The sequence below is a fragment of the Colias croceus genome, chromosome 11 (genome assembly GCF_905220415.1).
Source record: "Colias croceus chromosome 11, ilColCroc2.1".
Classification (NCBI taxonomy): Eukaryota; Metazoa; Arthropoda; class Insecta; order Lepidoptera; family Pieridae; genus Colias; species Colias croceus.
The window spans coordinates 7009253-7030355 of record NC_059547.1 but is presented as its reverse complement, the minus strand read 5'-3'; the positions used below and the strand labels follow the sequence as shown (position 1 = coordinate 7030355).

General features: G+C 31.7%; 1 protein-coding gene across 1 annotated transcript in view; it reads right to left on the bottom strand.

Annotated features, from left to right (window-relative positions):
* Nucleotides 1-2106: 2106 nt before the first annotated feature.
* LOC123695541 overlaps nt 2107-21103 on the bottom strand; it is a 42470-nt gene continuing 23473 nt past the window's right edge. The window contains exons 3-7 of the mRNA XM_045641418.1: nt 16130-16300; nt 9007-9084; nt 6283-6420; nt 4768-4864; nt 2107-4278 (exon numbers count right to left, since the gene is read on the bottom strand). Coding sequence (XP_045497374.1) covers nt 4125-4278; nt 4768-4864; nt 6283-6420; nt 9007-9084; nt 16130-16300 — 638 coding nt within the window. The 3' untranslated portion in view covers nt 2107-4124. The remainder of the gene's footprint in view (nt 4279-4767; nt 4865-6282; nt 6421-9006; nt 9085-16129; nt 16301-21103) is intronic.

The following is a 21103-nucleotide window of genomic DNA, read 5'->3' as shown; positions in this document are numbered from 1 at the left end:
ATATCACACTAACACAAGTGGTTTTATGGACCAGTTTAAATCTAAGCTATGAGTCTTCATAAAAATCTATTAGCGACTAAACTTTTTTGTCTAGCGTTGTGTCTTTTAGCGTTGTCAATTTATACAAAGTTATGATATTTTCGAGGATCCCTATCGAATAGTTACAGTAGTAAATCATTGTTTTTTTTTGTTTAAACAATATGCATTTGTTCATATTTTGTATGACATTAATCAATTATAATCTATTTTATAGTCTGATGGTCAAATGAATTAAAATAACCATTTTTTTATGGGTCGGTAATACAATTTAGGTTTATACTTACATACTTTATTACCGACCCATGTGGGTCGGCAATAGCAACTATAGGAAGCTATTACCGATCGAATATAGATTGTTTAGTTTCTCATCCACAAATTCAAATTCAAATTGCTTTATTTGCAGAATGTAGAATAAAGATGTTTGTATATACAGATAATATTGATCCTTAAACATTCTGCTCGTAATTGAGCGTGCAAATATATTTTTATTACTTTTATGACATAATAGGTGCCTATTAAAAATTATATTTTTTTTTAGGTTAAATTAACATAAAACATATAATTAGGTATATTTTTTCCAGAAATATGGAGCCACGAAAGCGGCGAAAAGTATTCAGTAAAACACAACTCGCCGAAGCAATCAATCAAATAGCATAACGAAATATCCTAGAGTTTGAAATCCTTAATTTAATATATGTACATTAATAGTATTATGTTGATTAATTTAAAAGTTTATAATTATTTAGTTAATTACTAAAAAGTACTCATTTGTTTTATTAAAAATAACTACAATAAAAAAATACGAATATATTTGCATTTTTATTTCATTTTATTAATATCGGTAATCATCCTCATCACTAGCTTCTATACATTCCATTGCTGGAAAAAGGCTTCCTCTCACATACGATCGGGAACAGCTGCATAAAAATCGTTAATAGCTTCACAGCCGTTTTTATGGGTCGGTAATAGCAACAATCGACTAAGTCACATTGTAAATTATTTTTTACAAGATAATCCTTTATTAGAATGTATTTGCTTCAATAAATACATTTTTTATACATAACACTAGCATATAAAATGAAATTATAAATCTTTAGAAGAACCAGTATACTTAAAAAATATGGTTGATTTTGAAATCGCCTTAGAGGGGTCGTTAATACCTGCGTTTACCCTAGCATGTGGCGCTGGTGTGCGGCGCGCCTAAATCAAATCTTTGCAACAATCTATCATTGATTCATACACAATTGAATACGCTTGTTTTACCTTCAAAAAATTATAGGACACTAACCTTTTTAAAGGCTGGTGGACACAGCCCAGTTCTGGGCAGATGCCAGACTCTCGACAATGCGTGTCTGTAAATAGCTACCGGGGAAAAGTTAATACGACATTTTTCACTCTCAATCTCATTTGCGACTTTCTACTTTAATACTTTGACTTTAAGTTGTTTTTCGAATGAGGCTCTTTTAACGAGATGGACCGACGATTAACACAGGTATTCTCGTTATTTCTTATGGTATGTTTGTAGTTACTAATGTAGTGGCCGAGAGAACTATTACAATAGAAAGTACTCGCAATTGTAATAACCAACTTCAACACTAGAGTAATTAGAACAGCTACAACTGTTTTTAATTAATTTATAAATAAAACTTCCCCAGTAGAGATAATATCTTGAAAGCATCAATGCTTTAAGCAATCTTCTATAGATATAATAAGTCTATGGAACTACGAGATTCTTTGTAAGGAGCTCAGGTGTGACTTACCTTTACAACAATTCTTATCCAATATCTCCACATCATTAGATAGTTTTATCATGATTTTATCTAAATAGCTATTTTACATTGTAAATCTTAATATATATAAATCTCGTGTCACAATGTTTGTCCTCAATGGGCTCCTAAACCACTTAACCGATTATAATAAAATTCGCACACCATGTGCAGTTCGATCCAACTTGAGAGATAGGATAGTTTAAATCTCAAATCGTTTTAGAGAAGGCGGGCGAAGCCGCGTGTGGTAAGCTAGTTTAATATAAGTAGTATATAAAGAGGAAAAGGAAACGAAACAAAATATTGTATGAAGATTTTTATTGAATCAATAGGCCAAACATATGAAAGACAATTAATTACACAATACAAACATGGAATAATATATTACTCAGGGTGGACGAGCGAAATATTTTTCAATAGGTCGTGAGTTGTATATGGAGCTTCAGGCGATAAAATTGTACGTATACAAATGAATGCTATCAGAATCGTGAATTTAATTAATTATTGGTGTTATTTAACACTGTATTATAATAAATAGACAATATTGTGTAACTATACATTGCAATGCAGAAGCATGAACGTTTATGGCGACACCATTGAATATTTGGATAGGCGATATTCATATTTACGAAAGAGAAATTACTAAAAAAATATACTAAGGTTTTTTATTAAACCATACACTTCCAGTTAATAATTTTCTATCGCCTGAATATCCATATCTACAATTTTTATAGGACGGTCTAAAAGGGACCTTCCTAGTTCGCTATTTAAATTAATATAAGGCGTTATTTGAGTTTATTTATAAACAGTGGTCTTTTATATTATAATAAAATGTTGAATATGTAATATTAAATATAAATGGATTGATTAAAGATAACAGTTATAATTCTTAAGTAAATATCTTAACATTAAATTTGGCAAAAAGTAAGTTCAAGGCACAGCAAATAAAGTTTCAGTGCATAAGTTTAGAGTATTACTAGTTGACTAGAACGAATAAGTATATTAACAAAACGAGATCTAATTTAGTGTGAATCCGAGGGTCTTAAATATAAGAGAAAAACAAATCATTATCTTTAATAGGTTAAGACTTTGATTCATTGCACTTTCATAGAGCTTTCACGTGAACGCAAACCTCGTTAAGTTAACTCAAAGTTATAATATTGTGACGTTGGGCAGAAGGTCCCGTACATATTCCCTGCAGTGGCCTTCATTTCAAGGTAACTAATATACAAGCCAAAGTAGAACTTTACAACGAAAGCAATATTTGTTATAAATTATTTGAAAATTAATTGGGTGCATGTACAATCCAGAAAAGTAGTCGTAAAAGATATTTATAGAAAACTATGTTTTATAAAATCAATTTCTGTACCTATTGCAAGTAAGGCTTGCTTACCAATATTGCATACGCGAGATCGTTCCTATTTCGACTATATTCGTGTCTAACAAAATAAAATGTATTTTTGGATTCACACTTTTAGATGATAATCTTAGGGTAAGTTAAGGTAAAAATATAATACTATAAATTATTTTAGTATTACACAATTACTTTCTTTGAAGACAACAGAGAAATGGTCTTTTGGTCTTTCTTATATTTTTGACGTAACTCACCCTTACTAGATCTATAAGAATATAATATAATACCAAGATTAGCATTAAAATTTAATAAAGTATTAAATACACTCTAAAATAAAACTTTTTGTACTCGTATATTAAAATTGTACAGTACAATGAACAATGATAATAAGGCAGTATTATTTCTGCTTAATAATAATATGTTTCTATCGATATGAAGAATAATTATTTAAATTTATTTTACTCTTAGTAAAAATCAAGATAATATTACTATATTTTTTTAAAGACAATAATATATTTAGGGGTCGATAAAATCTGAAATATCTAATAGAAAAGACTATTTATGAGTGTTGCAATACAAATAGCATGAGCAAATACGTTGGAAATGAAATAAAAGATTGGACGCAGAGTCCTAGTCTTACTTAAACACTAATAATATACTTAAATAAATAGACATAAAGCTAATATACTTCGTTAATCCTATAAGTCATAACCACAATATCATAATAAAACCACATGCAAGCGAATGGCGATTAAACGCTTATAAGATTAACAAAGGAATCTAAGATTGAAAAAATTAAAGGTAAGTTCTGTTGGGAGCATTAGGCTCCTGAATGTTATAATATCTAGCGTATTTGGAAGACTTTTGAATATTGTTTTAGCTTTGGTCATTTGAGCACTGTTCAGTGGAGACTCGTGGAAGTGTCCTTTGGACCTGGCTGGTCGCTTGTGTGGAAGGCTGAAAGGTCATCGACCTATGATGGTGGGTTCGTCCGCCATGGCGAGCTCGTCGGTGGCCGCCTTGTCACCTTTCCTCTTGCGGGAGTACCAGAGGAAGGAGGCCGCAGCGAAGAAGTTTACGAGCACAACGAACCACGCTAAAAAGTAACTGACGTGGAAGCTAGAATGGAACAAAATGGCAATAAACACAGATGTACTTATAAAACAAGCATAAGATTTCACAAATATGATAAGTGTAGAATTCAAATACCATTTTTATAAAATTATTTTTTTTAGAATAGGAACAACGCCTGTTTAACTATTAACGGTTATGATAATAATGTCAGCAGGCAGGGTGCAGGCCGACGTAAGCCAAACATAATATGAAGATAGGTGATTATATTATGCTTATAATATTATGTTAATCAAATTATGCAGGAAGTTCCCATCGAAAACACAGAGCATCGGATATTGATACATATATAATTAATTCAATAAGATTAATCTAATTAGTCATTACTCATTAGATATTCCACAGTATAATTTAATTAGCTCAATCATGTATTATGCCTATGGGATAAGTTACACCCAATAGATAACAGGAATCTTAGTATCGTGGAAATAATTATTTATTATTTAAAATTTTAAATCTATTTATTTTAGTACTTACTAATGATAGGCACGTTCTGGATAAATATATTTGACATTTTTCTTCATGTGGTCCACTGATGACATCGTTACTTGCACCACCACAAATGTGCATGAAGCTAAAAAATTAAATTTTGTTAAATCTCTATCAAAATAAATTAATCCTAGTTGGGTTAGCGCTTGTGAACGGAGCGAACGAGTTTTCAATTTAATTTAATAATAAATAAGTAAATGTTTGCTGCTTGCAGACTGCCAAATTTCATAATGGCAAAGTTTGGCCGTAGACCTGACTCTACGTTGTGTGAAAACAGTTAAACAGTAACAGTGAACTCAATTATTCACAACTATTGACAATGTTACATATTATATTTCATAGTAGTTAGGTTTAAATAATTTAAAACATTTTAATAGAATATAAATATTTCGATCACGAGGCGGGGCTCGAATGCCTGTCTTCTCGGCCAATCGTGATTCCGCCTGAGCAATCGCGAATTTATGAATAGAAGATCGTATTATATTATATTCTCAATAAAATATAAGATTTTGAATTGATTCCCCTTCTGGATTTGAACTTTTGAATTGATGGACTGATAGAAAACATGAATTTGTCGCTGTGCAAAACAGGAACGATTCGTTAACCATGTTATTAAAATATAATCAAATTGTAAGTAATGTAATAATTTGGTTTAATTAAAACCATGCCATAAAATGGAAAATTGTAGCGTTATAAGTAAACAATGCTTTTTCGATGTAATCATTTTCAATATGCGAATGCTTTTATCGTGTAATTTAACATAAATAGTAATGTTTATACAATATCTTATTGAAACGAGACACCTGAGTGCCATTTATTCGTGGCCATACTATAGGATACGGCCAAAAATAACAAAGGTTTGTTTTCTTGTTATAATGAATTGCGTAATGTTATTTACAATTCACACGCGAATTAAAGGCGCGGACATTTCATATATTTTCAGGGTAAATGTGGTGTGTAAAACAAGTAATCTAATTTAAAGAGGAATGGCTCTCAGGGGCTGATTTTCACTAAATAAAAGGCGGGGTAGTAATTTCACGCATTGTACACACGCTAGCTGTGCGATATTATTCCTATTTTTAAACAAAGAATTTGTGACGATCTAATTTTATGAAACTTAACAATTTTGACTATTTACATTGTTTGTGAATATAACTTTCTTCCAATCTTGGAGTTATTTGAATATAAAATATAGAGTAAAAGTATATATTTCGTTTTGCCCACTGCACAATTAAACATAGTCTACGGGTAGTAAAATGTATTTAAATGTTAGTAATTTATTTTTCAAATATTCAATATCTAGATCATTTCCTAATGTAGATATATTTTACCGTCTCCTTTCTTTTTTCACTATCTTCTGTTGACGAAGTTGCAAAAGACAATTACTTCAGATATTAAAACATAGCAGACGCGTATTATAAGACAACTACTTTTGTTATTACAGCAGGAGACGTGTACATAATAATTATCTAATATAACACATGCATATATAGGTATACTTACTGCTAATGAAGTGTATGCCCGCAGCAAGGCGCTTGAACATATACCGGGGGTTTCGGAAGGTATACATAGAGAAGCCGCACCCCATAGCCATGACAAAGAGACTTATAATGCCGAATGATATCATTGTCCTTACGTAATCTGCGAACAAAGTTTGTATTTAAGCCAAAATGTAGGTAAACGTTTGTGGTTTGCCTTCTCTATTTATTTTAAAGTATAATGATTAGTAGGTATTTGTTATCTCATCCATTCCTTTTTATTTGATTCATGGAATAGAAAAAAAAACAGTTGTTCTGAGTAATATGATTGCTGTTGATTTGTAATGTATTTTTTATTTTATGATAAATTTTGAATGCAGTGATGGTGGCTTTATGTATCGGCAAAATTGTTAACATTAAATAAAAACTTGCACTCCGGGAGTGCCGGCAGAAGTGAAAACTTGATTATTAACGTTCAGCATGTTTTATATTTTGGAATGGTATCCGTCTTACGCATGGAATATAAAAGCTAAAAAAAAAATCATCCGTCTTACGCTTTTTCGATCAGGCCACGAGTCCTGACACGCGAGTTTAAGATTTTATACCCAACGCCGCTAAAGAAGTTTTCACTTCAATAAATTGTTAACAGTATTCCTTTTAATAATTATTATACAAACACACCAATAGTTATTACAGTTTTCAAATCAAATTAGGAGTTCCCGTCAAAATATAATCTGTACCGTGTTTGTACCAGTGCGATGAATATCATAAGCTCAGCAAAAGCAATTATGGCGCCGAGGTGCCGCCATTTTTAATTCTACCTCGCCATTAGAGTGATTATACACTATACTGCCTACTCCGTTACTTTGGCAAAAGAAAGAGTATTTCGAAAAGTGCAGTCATTTGCATCTCAAACTTTTTGCTCATGTTACGCCTTAGCCCATAACCCAAGATTTTTAGTGTGAAAAAAATCAATTATTTTTAGTATCAATATTGGCACTATTAGCTTTAATGTTATATCAGATACTTATATTATTAACAACTTATAATTTTCTTGTATTATAATATTCAAAACGAGACCTTAATTATTGTGAACTTGTTGCCATGACAACATAATTGAGCTCATAAATCTTTATCCATTATATTATCCCTTGGATTATCCATTAGATAGCAATAAACCTGATTATAATTATTACAGTAGATATTGAAATTTCTTCGTCTACCAAATTTAAACATGTAATTACTAGGCACTCGTTTAAAAGCAAAATTGAGATATGCTTTTTATTTAGATTGAAACCAAACTAACACACATACTTTTAGTATTTCGTATTTTCAATATTATAATAGATACATAATAATATTATAGCTAGTTAAAGCTAATTATTATGACATCAAATAAATTAACGTTCTCCTATTACGTATGACATAAAAATTATACCATTGAATTTAGGTTACACCAAAAGTACATAGGTACATCAGAACATAAAGCTACTGAGAAGCTACTACTATTTTGCGTATATCTACTCCGAGTATAGATTTAAAGCGAATCAAAAACTTACACTATCTTGGAAGCTCTCAATTTTATCGACTCTCATAATCTCCAAAATTCAGTATTTTTTTCAGACTCCCTCAGCTGTCTTCAGTCTATTACTTCTAACCCTTTCCGCTCAAAGTCTAAATTTCCTATCATCTTTCTAATCAAATCCGCACTTTACAACTGCTTCAGAAAAGGGCTTCAGGTAGATTTAGTACATATTCCAAGCCATTCTCGTATTGTAGGCAATGAGAAAGCTGACGTTCTGGCTAAATCTGCCATTCAACATGGTACTCTGGAGCATTACTCTAATTATGCCCACGATCTCTCTTCTCTTTAAGGATCGCTTGGATCATACATGGAACAGTCAGTGGAAAAATTCAACCAAAGGGAAATTTTATAGAGATATCCAACCCTCAATTCCACGTAAGCCCTGGTTCTTCCGTTTCCCTAATATAGACAAGCCTACTGTTTCCACCATTTGCCGCCTTCGTTTAGGTCACAATACCACTCCTATTCATTTATTTAAAATTCATGTTCGTGACCATTCTCTCTGTGAGTGTGGTATAGACGAAGGTAGTTATGACCATTTATTCTTTGTTTGCCCAAAGCTCCGAATCTCACTTCTGGATATCCTTCCCCCAGATGTTCCCCACCCTACTAATTTTAAGTGTTTACTTTGCCTTGTCCCTACCTCATTTGTGAATATCCTATCAAAATTTATCAATTTTAACAATCTAAAATTTTGAACTCCCTCTTGACTACCTATACCTATTTTATGCTATGCTTTTGTGATGTGTTGTGTTGTCTATAACTAATATTTGTTCTTTGTCAGGTTATACAGCTCCATGTAAGAAGTCTATGAGTAAATAAAAAGTAAATCATCTCAACCGTGATTTTTCGTCAGCACAGAGCACGCTTAACATGAGCATTAACTTAAACTGACCATCCGTTCAAAACCTGATATTGGCAGAATCCGTCCTCACTAGGATCGGGAGTTGCCATTTGAAAAAAAGAAGAAGAAGAAGAAGGTTACACCAAAATTACATAGGTACATCAGAACATAAAGCTACTGAGAAGCTATTACTATTTTGCGTATATCTACTCCGAGTATAGGTTTAAAGCGAAGCAAAAACTTACAGTTGTTATTATAATAGTTTTCTTTGTAAAACGTTAAACGAAAAAAATACAAAAAAAAAAGTTTAAAATACTCACTTGCGACATCAATATCATAGGCAGGATCTGTAGGCTTGCCATTTTTCATTTGGGGTTGCGCTAAATAATTCGTACAATCTGAAACAGAAGAGTTATGATAAAAAACATCGCTGAGTTTTATGAGAAAAATATTCTTGAGCTGCGTCGATGATTAAAAAGACGATAGATGTTAATACAGTGAAGTGTCTTTGAGATCGTGGACTTTATATTTATAAAATATTGGATATACTTCTGCAGAATAATGTTCCAATAAGAACATAGCATACAAAAACCAAGATTTATACTACACGAACATTTTCTATTACTTGAATCGAAGCGGAATGTTGCTTTTACTCGATATTTATACACAGGATTGTGGTACAGAATTATCCGTCCAAAAATAGAGTTAAATTCTCCAAATCGGTACCGGGTGTTTATTACCTACAGTTACGATGCTATAAATATGGCCCTTGAATCCGACTAGACTGTTTTACGACATGTAATTAATTCCCAATATATTATTAAAGCCAAAACATTTAACTATGAAACGATAAAATGGTCCATACGGAGATATTTTATTTTATTGTTCGCTTTGAAGTGTTTCCATGTGTTCCGAATAAATTCCAATTATATTCGTGAAATGAAATTGGAACATATTCGGAACCTGGAATAGATTAAATAGGAAATACGGTCCGATTTTGAAGATAATATATTTAACAATAAATCAAAACTGAAATAATGAGCTTTCCACTGAAGTCTCTTCATTATTTAGGATCGCATTAGTGGATAGATTTTGTATCGTGTGAAATGAAATTTGACTTCAATTGACAATGCGTTAAATAAACATTATTTGTGTGAAATCCTAATAGTACGGGAGCTAGCAACGTTTAAAAAAAAGTCATTTTAGTATGGTTGGGTTTTTGATATACTGTTTCTCTTGCTATTTCGGTTAGAGTCCGGGCTGTCTGGCTGGCCGCAGTGGTTGCGTTTATTAGTGCGCATCTTATCTGTACAGGAAAATATCCCTAATTTAAAGTCATTTTTTAACGCGTAATTTTTAATCTATTGCCTTTAGATAGATCCATCAGACATAATTTTTTTATTGCAAGACGTTTTTTTCGTTGTAAAATAGGTGCCATACGCAATTTTTATTTCAAAATAACTAAAATGTCATCGAAATAAGTGAAATTACATCAACATGAGTCCGCTTAAAAGGTAAGTAATAACTTTATTATTTATATTATATTATCCTTTTTTAATACTTATATTGAATAATTAGTAAACTAATATTTTTAATAGATGGTTTCATATTTATTACACTTTTGGGTATAAATATGAATTTGATGATATTTGTATTTTCTAGTGTTTGATTTTACGCGAGTATTATACATTTTGAAATTAAAGACTTGAGAAAATAATACAATGAATAAATCGCGTTTAAAATCCGTTAAAAAGTCTTTAATTTCTTGATGATATTTGATTTTTATCAAGTTTACATTAACGTCCTATTTGAGGTTCGTTGGGAAAAAGGAGGCGATATGGTAGATTGTTGCAAAAAAACTGTAAATAGTAAAATGAATATTATATATAGTATAAGTAACACAGTGATTACTTATCCTTCACTGGGACTCATGTTGATGGAATTTCACTTATTTCGATGATATTTTAATTATTTTGAAATAAAAATTGCGTCTGGCACCTATTTAACAACGAAAAAAACGTCTTGCAATAAAAAATGTATGTCTAATGGATCTATCTAAAGGCCAACGATTAAAAATTACGCGTTAAAAAATGACTTTAAATTAAGAATATTTTCCTGTGCAGATAAGATGCGCACTAATAAACGCAACCACTGCGGCCAGCCAGACAGCCCGAACTGTAACCGAAATAGCAAGAGGAACAGCATATCAAAGAACCAACTATACTAAAATGCTCACTTGTCAACGTTGCTACCTCCTAGAATATAATGAAAAGTTAATTACGGATATTTAAATTATTACAATAGGTGAATTTCTGTTAAAAGTTAAAAAAAAATACAGAAGATTCAACATTGAATAATATTTTTTTAAATGATTCCCTGAATAAGTAAAACAGAATTATACCCACCCGACGCACATAGAATTGATTTATACACAAAGAACAAGAATTTATAATATTATAAAGTGATTTTATGACTGTTAAATCAAAGAAACCCCAGTTAGAACGGGGAGAAAATTAATCATAAATTTTACAAACATGTCTTGCGTTTCGCGCGCGGATTGACACGTTTATCCGCAGCACATTATCGCACTGAAATCGCATCGAGATCACAAACGGCTATTAATATGTAGTAATTTCTGTTTTCCCAGCGCAAACTGTGAACAGAGGCATTGTTTATTTATTTACGTACGTAACAACGTACATCGCATAGATTTAGAACGGTGGCGACTTGAAAGAACCAACGTGGTATTTTTATCGGTTACTATAAATCTTATTGTGTGGGAAGGAGTGAACTGTTTGTTTTTTGGAATTCTGCTGGTTCACCCTAGATATCGAACGTTGCCTAAAATGAGCGTTTAAATATGTTTGGATATCGTAGTATCCGTGTGTATTGGTGTTTCTGAAGTCACAATTTGTGTTCCGTCATTATATTTCGAATTCTAGTCAACTAGTTGTCCTAAAAGGTTCTCGAATGGAGACCACGTACTGGGCGACGAAGCGTGGGACGACCACCCACAAGATGGACAGAAGACCTGGTCCGAGTGGCAGGGAGCCGCTGGATGCAGGCCACCGGTGACAGGTCGCGGTAGAAAACCCTGAGGGAGGCCTTTGTCCAGCAGTGAACGTCCCACGGCTGAAACGACGACGACGACGACGAGTTGTCCTAACATACATTGTTCTATAAAAAATAATGTTTACATACGCAACATAGTTGAAATAGCTTTTTCCAACAGTTAAATAATAATCTCTTTCTCCGTTCTCGAATTGTTATATTCGTACGTCCAAAATTCTGATAAATGTTAATATAGACATATTAACATTTATAAGAATTTGAGAAAATAATAATGACTTCGTTAGCGCTTCATCATTAAAAAGTTCAGAGGAAAGTTAATAAAATACATACGCAAAACATTAAAGTATCTTCGAGTATCAAATTAATTTGATAATTTAATTTACTTTTAGTGACTGCACGGATATAAACAGCAGCTTCTTCATACTTTTTCTGTTCAGATATAATTTCACAAATTCTTGACAAACATTCCATCTTTGATCTCATCCCAAATTTTTTGAGTCAATGAAGCATGTGACACCTAATTCCGTATTCATTGGATGTCATTGAACAAGGAAGTGTCACGGCTGATGGACGCATAAAAAGTAAGGCAATATTTTATTTTTGTAAACACCAATGTGCCAAGTTCGATAAAGGATACTCGCCAAGTACAACGAAAAACATTTTGGCACAAGCATGTGTAAATCAAATTATGTTTAATTAATACTTCATAATATATTAATTCAGGTACGCCGTTTTTAATTCATTAATTAAACGTACAGGGAAACAAGTCAAAGGAAATGTAATGCGTGTGACTGTATAGATTTTTGTTGAGATAAATGTAGATTTGCAATGCAAATTGGTAACGAGTTGGCTCGAAATCAGATCGTACATTAATTGGGTACTATCTGGTTTGTTAAAATAGACTTAGAGAACGTTAATGTAAAAGGTTCGTGTAATCAAATCCGTATTATTGCAAATGTGAAAGCTTGTAAGTTTAGTAGTCTGTTTCTTAATGATGCAAAGATTTTTATTTCATCAACCGTTTAATATAAATGTTATATTATTCAAGACATTCTTGTTTATTCTTATTATTTTAAAATAAAATGAAACCACAAATTAGTAAGCTAAAAGCTCAGACTTAAAGCTTTCTAATCTTGTTCGTTATCCCTGCCCCTAGCACAATTGTTAAAAATTACTTTACACCGAGGCTTGTGAATCAATTATTGTTTTAAAACTTGTCGAGTTGTTGGCTATACTTCACATGCAATGTGAGCTTCACATAACCATGTGTAATCAAGCATTATCACTACGGTTCAGTTATTCATAGTTATATTCACGTATTGAATAAATAAATCGAAAGTGTAAAAAAAAAGATTAAAAAAAACCCTGTAGGTAAAACTTGTTTAACTTTACTGTAGGAAAGCAGATTCTTTCGAGATATTGTAACAAATTAAGGAAATAAATGCTACTGGCTTAATTCAATATGGTATACTAGTTCGTTCTACGTTATACGGTTCTTAATTATAAGTATACTAATTTGGCTGCTGTAATAACAGCATGAGCCCAGTAATGAAAAACAGATAAGTTTCCAGAAAGTTTGAATTCAAGAAAGCGAGCCGTACCTACTCGAATCCAATGAAAACCAGCGTGGAAAAGTTTTTCTGCAAGTTATTCGGACGGGCGGTATATAGCACTGTATGAAGTTACCTCGATAACATTTATTTTATAACTCTGCATTATATTTTTTGATGTTGGCTTAGATTTTGGGAACATTCTTCTCATCTTATAAACCCAAATTCATTACAATTTTCATGCATTAGTAAGCTTCCATAACAATTATTCCTCTCACTTGGCAAGAGATTCTAATGAGTCAACAATTAGCTGTGCGGTTAATAGTTTTGTTGTCATTAATATTTAGATGCACTTTATAGCCGTCTTATATAGTTCTGGCGCCCAACCGAAATTCGGTGTAGCTTTAGATTTAATGCGTTCCACATAATAGAATTACTGAAATGATTCCCCATATAACTTGAAATTACCGACATGATCGAAAACCAATATCGAAATCGGTCTATTTTAATTAAATATTCAAATTTCGGATTTCCCTCGTAAAATTCAACGATACATTAAGTAAAATATAATTTTACAATTTTAGCATTGAAAACCCACTGCGGAATTTCAGTGATATTATAACCATATACTGAAAGGATCAATGTAAACATCGATGGATATTCGCTTTGAGAGTTGTCAAGTAAAAGCATTTGATGATGGGTGCAATTAAAATGCGTACAGAAAATTGGCATACATCTGCGATCAACTAATTATTGGGCTCTGGCTATCAAGAAAAACATTGTAGTGTTGTCACAAGTACCTACAGCATGACTAAAAGCTTTTAGTAATCAGGGTAGTACGTTATACAGAAATAAAAAAATAAATGATAAGAATTCAGAGAGTATGTTGCTAGATAATTTGTGATATCGAAATGTTGTCTTGGAAGTATATTATACGATAGATATTGAAGTAGCTTGATCAGGTTTTACTGAAATTATTTAAATAATAATATTTAATCATTAACGAGGCGTAATTCAACTGTAAGCTTTATTAGACCCACTTCTAACGTACCCATTTTGAAACCCACTTTGAAAGTATCCAAAATATTTCCGCTAAAACCTATAGGAATGCGTCATTTCTAGAAAAACTTAAAACAGATGAAGCCAGTTACTAGGGAGCATTGTTAGTGTTCTTAATAAAAGGTAAACATATTGATGGCATTAACTACCGTCTGCGCAAACCAAGCTAAATTATGAAGACGTAGTGGATATACAAAAACTCTACTCATACCTATTTTTGAACTACATATTCAATGGTTCAGTTATAGAGGTACTATAGCAGTTAATACAGATTGTAAACATATTGTCGTGTAATGTGATCATTTCTATTGACACTTACACGAACGTAATATATCAACTAACTTAAAAAAGGTTGTTTCTACAAAATACGAATTTAGATTGCAACTGTAACATTCATAAATCTTCATATTATATTACCATGTTAATTCATTAAGTCTATCATTTTGAATTGCTAGAATAAAGTTTTTCGATAAATCCAATCATATATTTTCACCGTTTGCTTTCTATAAATCCTTACCAAGAATATTTATTTCAATACTTTAAAAGTATTTCCAGGGATTCCCCACGGTACCCTATAGTTAAAATAAGAAATGCACAACATTTTAAGACAGCCACGTTTATTTGATATTCTATTTTCATTCTGAGAAAAAAGAAAATAGCTATTATAGTAAAGTAAACCAGCGGGAGCTAATGGACTTACTGAGTGAGCTAAAACAGAAGGCGGTTCAGGAAAAAATAAACTCGCTAACGCTTGTGCCTACGATGTTATATACGTACGTCCGTTGTCGGTAGCTAGTGATTATGTTCAGTCGTTTTTATGACCTTTGTGAATGTATACAACGCGATGTGTGTTGACCACTGTCCGGTGATTAATACGATGGTTAAATTTATGACGCCTGCCCGAATAATAAAGTTGTATTTGGAAAATTGAATAAATAATTTATATCATGTTTGAAAATGTTTTAGCGGAGACAAATTTTGAGATGACATTTAACTAGTCGCTTCTTCCACGAACAATCAGCATAATGATTCTCACTCGATAATGATTCTTTGATATGTTTGATTTAATAGACATCGTATTATTGTCGCTCTAGAATGAATTTTTATTAGGTACAATACTCACATAACACTATATAAAAGAAAAAAACTTAGTCACTAAAAGTGAAGGACGAAAAACACATAATCAAAGACTTTTCCAATTACAACATTCGTATATTTTTATTAGTTGTTTATAAGAACCAAGACTTTATTAGCATAGTGAATAAATATTCTTATCTCTTCTCTTTTCAATACTCTTTCAACAAATATTTTGTATTTAAGAAGGTGGTCAATGGCTATAATTATTCATCAAAAGGAAACCTGACAGTATTTTCAAGGAGTAGTCGCAAATATTTCGACAATATTTGTAATTTCTCACCGAAATGACTGAATTTTAGCTGTTCCCTTTGAATATTTTTATCCGCTACGAAATAGCGAAAGAATTCCTAGATATAATACTTCCACGTGCTCTGTCAGAATCTGTTTATTTTTATTCCAATAATCTAGAGAACTGTCTCGCAAGTAATCTCCGCATATTAATAATTCCAAGTTAAATTAATATAATTCTTACAACAAAGGTAGTCTCATTTCCAGTTATTAAATTAATATTGTTTTGTATTGCTCTCTAGTGTCTTAACAATTATTAGAAGTCGACTAAAACTTAGGTAAGATTTTGTTCATACTTATAGTCTTTTTTCATTTAAATACAGAGTTGCAAACTTACTTGTATAATATTCCCCGGTCAATCCCGATATCCCCAGATCTATTGGTCTCGGAGCGGTTGTGACGTTTGCCCTTTCTGGGTTTAAATTGGGACGAAATACATATCGGCAAATCTGCCACACTCCGGAGTCACTCCACATAAAGTATTCACCTCTTGACGGTATGTATAGACCTGAAAAAGAAAGAATTTAAGAATTTGTATGATACAAAACTCCACCGCAAGCAGAACCACTAGAGAGAGTAGATACGTACTTATTTGTTTTATTGTCAATATGGACATCAAACGAAAGATCGTAAAAATACTATTAGGTACAATAAGACTAAAAAGTTTGATTTTTTGTTTTCATAATGATAGTTCTTGTTTTAATAACGAAGAAATAAGGACGCATCGTTTAAAGTTTAGCGTCACATTTCTATTTCTAAAATATAAAATTTTCGTGTTGAAAGTTTTTAACCAAACTCCTCTGAAACGGCTTTACCGATTCATTTGTGAATATTTAGTAACTCTGAGTATAGGACCGGTAGTTTATGAATATATTTTTATATTTTTCAGACAAAACAACGTTTAAATCAAGGGATAACATTGATAGGTCAGATAATCTAGTGGTTCACATAATATGGACTCACCATATTTATTTTTTTAGGGAAATATTTCAACACAAAATATGGCTGACGCTAAATCCAAAAAACACATTTATCAAACAATAAATCTGTATGTATAATAAAAAAAAAGTTTATATTTCATTTCATCTGAAAATAATGAAGAGTTTCGAGTAACTTTTTGTAATTAAATAAATCTACTTTTTGAAGTTTCGGTATTGCCTTTAGAAGTAGCTACCGAGAAACTCTTGGTGCAATTGCATTTGTTTCCAGAACAAACAAAACAAACAGGATATTGTACAAGTTTAGTTATAGTTTTGTACTATTAGGAATTTTATTCGCATTCAGTAAAAGGAAAGATTCATTGGATGTTTTATATAATTGCATTGAGATAATATTAATATGGAGACGATACCGCCTACATCACTTATGTTCCACTCAACATACGTCATGTGGCGTAACTGCACTCAGTCGCTTGCTCGCTCATTGGCGCGAACGTCACGCTCATTTTTTATTTGTTTTAAAGTGAAACGCATCAAATATGCCTACGTGTGTGTTACGATATTGCACAAATAATACAAAGAATACGGAAAAGTGCAAAGGAATAACTTTTCATCAGTAAGTAACTAGATAATAATTTTTAAAACTTAGTTAGAGCAAAATTTTTGGCGGGCGACATTTTGTCATAGATTAAAAATTTAAGATATGACATTGGGCATGAAATAAGTGTTGTTAGTAATATTTGCTGGCGTATATTTTTATAGTATAAAATAATAATTTTACATATTTAGAAAAGCATAGACTGGTTGTTAATTGAAAAAAGGTGAAATCATGAAATATGAAAATCAATTACTCAATCACCAATTTTTTTTTGTTAATTGATTTTAATCAAGTTTTTAATTGATATTGTATAAGCTACTGACTTGAACGTGTAATTGAATTATTATTTATTTATCTGCACTAATATTATAAAGAGGAAAACTTTGTTTGTTTGTTTGATTGTAATTAATAGGCTCATAAACTACTGGACCGATTTTGATGAAAAGAGAATGCCCATTTTTGGTACTGGTTTTTCTCATGCATCAAGACAACAATACTATTAAAAAAAATCTCGGCAATTTAGAGGCCTTCTTACCATCGGAAAATATATTTTGAACAGGGAATGTTTTGTAAAATCTAATAAGACATGTAATTGTTTAGATCCGTTATTATAGATTCAGTGTCCATTACCGGTTACCACGGTAACCAAGCGGTAACTTATTACATTTACTATGGTAAATAGCTAAATGTATTAATATCGATTATTGTTTTCATTGAATTACAAAAAAAATCAATTAACATAAAATCACTCTTTAAGGTATTGTTTATACACTGTAGGTTGTTTTAACAAAGATAGTGAAGTAAAATAATATAAATATGTATATATAAAAAAAAATATTATTATGACATAGCTTGGTAGGTAACCAGTTATTTCTTATTTGTTTCTTTCTTCGAATATGTAGTGAAAAAATGATTCAAACAACAACAACAACATGTAAACCGAATAAAAACTCAATTGGCATTTTTAAAGTATATATTTAGGTTTTCTTGAAATCCGTCCCGGAAGATTTCTGGTGCCTACCTACACTAGCCGATGAACAGATAGACTTTGTCTGAAAGCATAAGCTCTACGCATAGATTAAAATATATGTTAATCGAAAAATAACCTTTGGACGATAAAATGTTACCTAAATCACACATAAACCTAACTAAATCGGGGTTATTTAAGTTTTGAGGTTATTTCACATTTTTCTCAATATCTTGAAAACCCCTGTTTTTATCACAAAAAAATCAATTGGTAAAAATCTTTTGAATATCGAAGAACCCTCCAAAACCACTCTGGCATTGACGCAACACTGTACTGTGGTCCATACTTTCATGGGCATTCTTCTTTGGCACAGACAATCTTAAGACCCTGAGAAAGAACATAGGCTACTTTTTATTGCGAAATATGTGCCACGGGCGAAGCCGGGGCGGACCGCTAGTTCAGAGATAAGTAATTAATATTTTTTCTATCCAAGGTTTCCATGTCTGGGCCGTGAAGAAAGGGAAAAATTATTTTTTTTCTAAAAAAGGCTCAATTTGTGAGTAATAAGACTTCCCATAGCCCTGACTGAACCTAAAACGTCACTATTTACATCATCCTATATTATATGCCAGATATTGTTAGCCCCGCGTAGTAAAGTCAGTTTATACCTAAAATAAATATTAAGTAAGTACAAAGAAAATTTCAAGTCAACGTGCATGTAAGGAGTGGCACCCAATAAAATAGACAGAATAAAACAAAGTGTCGCCTCTATAGCGGTGAGTCAGTGACATCGCATAATCTATGACTGTCTAGCCGTCATTCGCGCGCCCCGCGCCGCCGCGCTTGGCGCACAGATTTTGTTCGTGGTGTCTGCTCCATATTAATATTATCTCAATGTATAATTGTGTAGTATTTTAACTGAGTAATTAGCTGGTATATCTTTAATAGTCTCTAATAATAGGTCTGCTGAATTGTAAAAATAAAGTCCACGATTTAATTAAGGTTAACATTTTGAAAATAAGTCTTATAGCGGTTAACATTTTAAAAATAAGTCGTATGAGTCCTTGTTGCTTTAATAAATGAATATACATAAATGAATATGAAAAGGTAGACTAAAGGGTATTTCGAGTTTTGTTTGTTTTTTTTTCTGAAAAAGTAGTATAACGTAGATTTTGAATCACAAATCATTTAAAAGTTAAACAAATACTGGCTTTAGAGTTACAGATTTACGTCTTAACACGTTTGCGGGTTATTAAGATATTATTTACATTATAATATAAAATAGGTAACATAATTAGCAATTTTTAGCGCTAATACAAATTAAATTTCCGCAATTTATGCCAGCTACTAAACGACCTATAAACTAATTGAAGGAGTTATATTTGATATAATTATAAAATATTAGGTTCTTGAATAATGTCCCACGTGCTTAACAATTTTGGCACCAGTTTCTTGTCTGTTTTCATAATAAATTTAATTTTCTTGTTAATATCCGTTTCACTCTCAAGCAATCTAATAAAATATAAAGCGATGTTAAATTCTATAAAGAATTCAACATTTATAAATAAAAATTTGGCACCAAATTGCATTAGGGCTAATAAATGTTATTCGAATAAATAGGAATTACAGAGATCAATCAAACATATAAATAAATGTACACAAATATCCGTAACACCAGATGTCTAGACTAGACTACAGGTGTTTGGAACATTTTATTGTTTTAGAATTTAATAAGATTTCTGTTGTAGTAACTTAATTAGCTATAACCATATTATATCCACTGCCCTTGTATGTTAAAAGGATATTTTTTGTTTTGTCTGTACTAAGCTAGATACCGGAGCGAATTCAGGAATTTTTCCAATTTCCTTCGTGATTTAGTTTATAATATTCTTTTTTTGGTCTTATACCTTGTAAACTCGTAATCCGGGCCTAATAAATCTTAGTAAGAAAGTTAAAATAGTAACGCAACGCAAACAAAACAAGTAGGTGCAGAGTGCAGACTAGCTACTCGAACATCACACCAATTACTGCCTACACCCTAATATGCATTTCCGAAACAATGCAGTTCAATTGGAATATCCAAATTATTTACGCTTTTCGTACGTTGAAACAGAAATAGACCGACGGACATCGACCCGAGTGCCATACACTTATAATTATTAATAAGCAACTGCGTGAGATTTTAATGCGGCGTCAACAAGTCACTGCTCGTATAAATTAAGAAGATTTGACAGGGCCATGATACTTTATTAGTGAAATAGCTTGGTTAAATTTCGAAGTCGGAAGCTGTTAAGACTGGGCTGCCAAATTTTAATGCCTATGCCTATTAAAACGCCAATTAGAAAAGACTTTATATTTGTAAGTATTTTTTTCTTTCATAAAAAAAGGGCGTTGGATAATAATCTAATCAGCAAAAGTGCTGAACAAGTGTTATTTTGGGAATACATTAATTGCAAATGACGGGACTCTATATGAATAATTTTTTTTCATTCGATCTATTAACTTTATTACCTGGCAGTGAAAGTCTATCAAGCAATAAAGATATGAAATTTAGAACTATCTCTGAATTCCAATGCTGGCATTTCTTCTGTTAAACTATGTTACCCATTACTGTTGTATGAAAACATCCCTTCACAGAGACGAGCTTATCATTACACTGTTTAAGGTCAGTAGTCGTTGGACAGCAGTCGAGCCAATTGTAAAAAGTGGCTTTAAAAATGCCACTGATGGCAAGCATTTGCTATTTTGACGTTGTTTCGTAATGAAATGGATTTTAGAACTTCAATATCTTTCGGTCGTAATTACTGA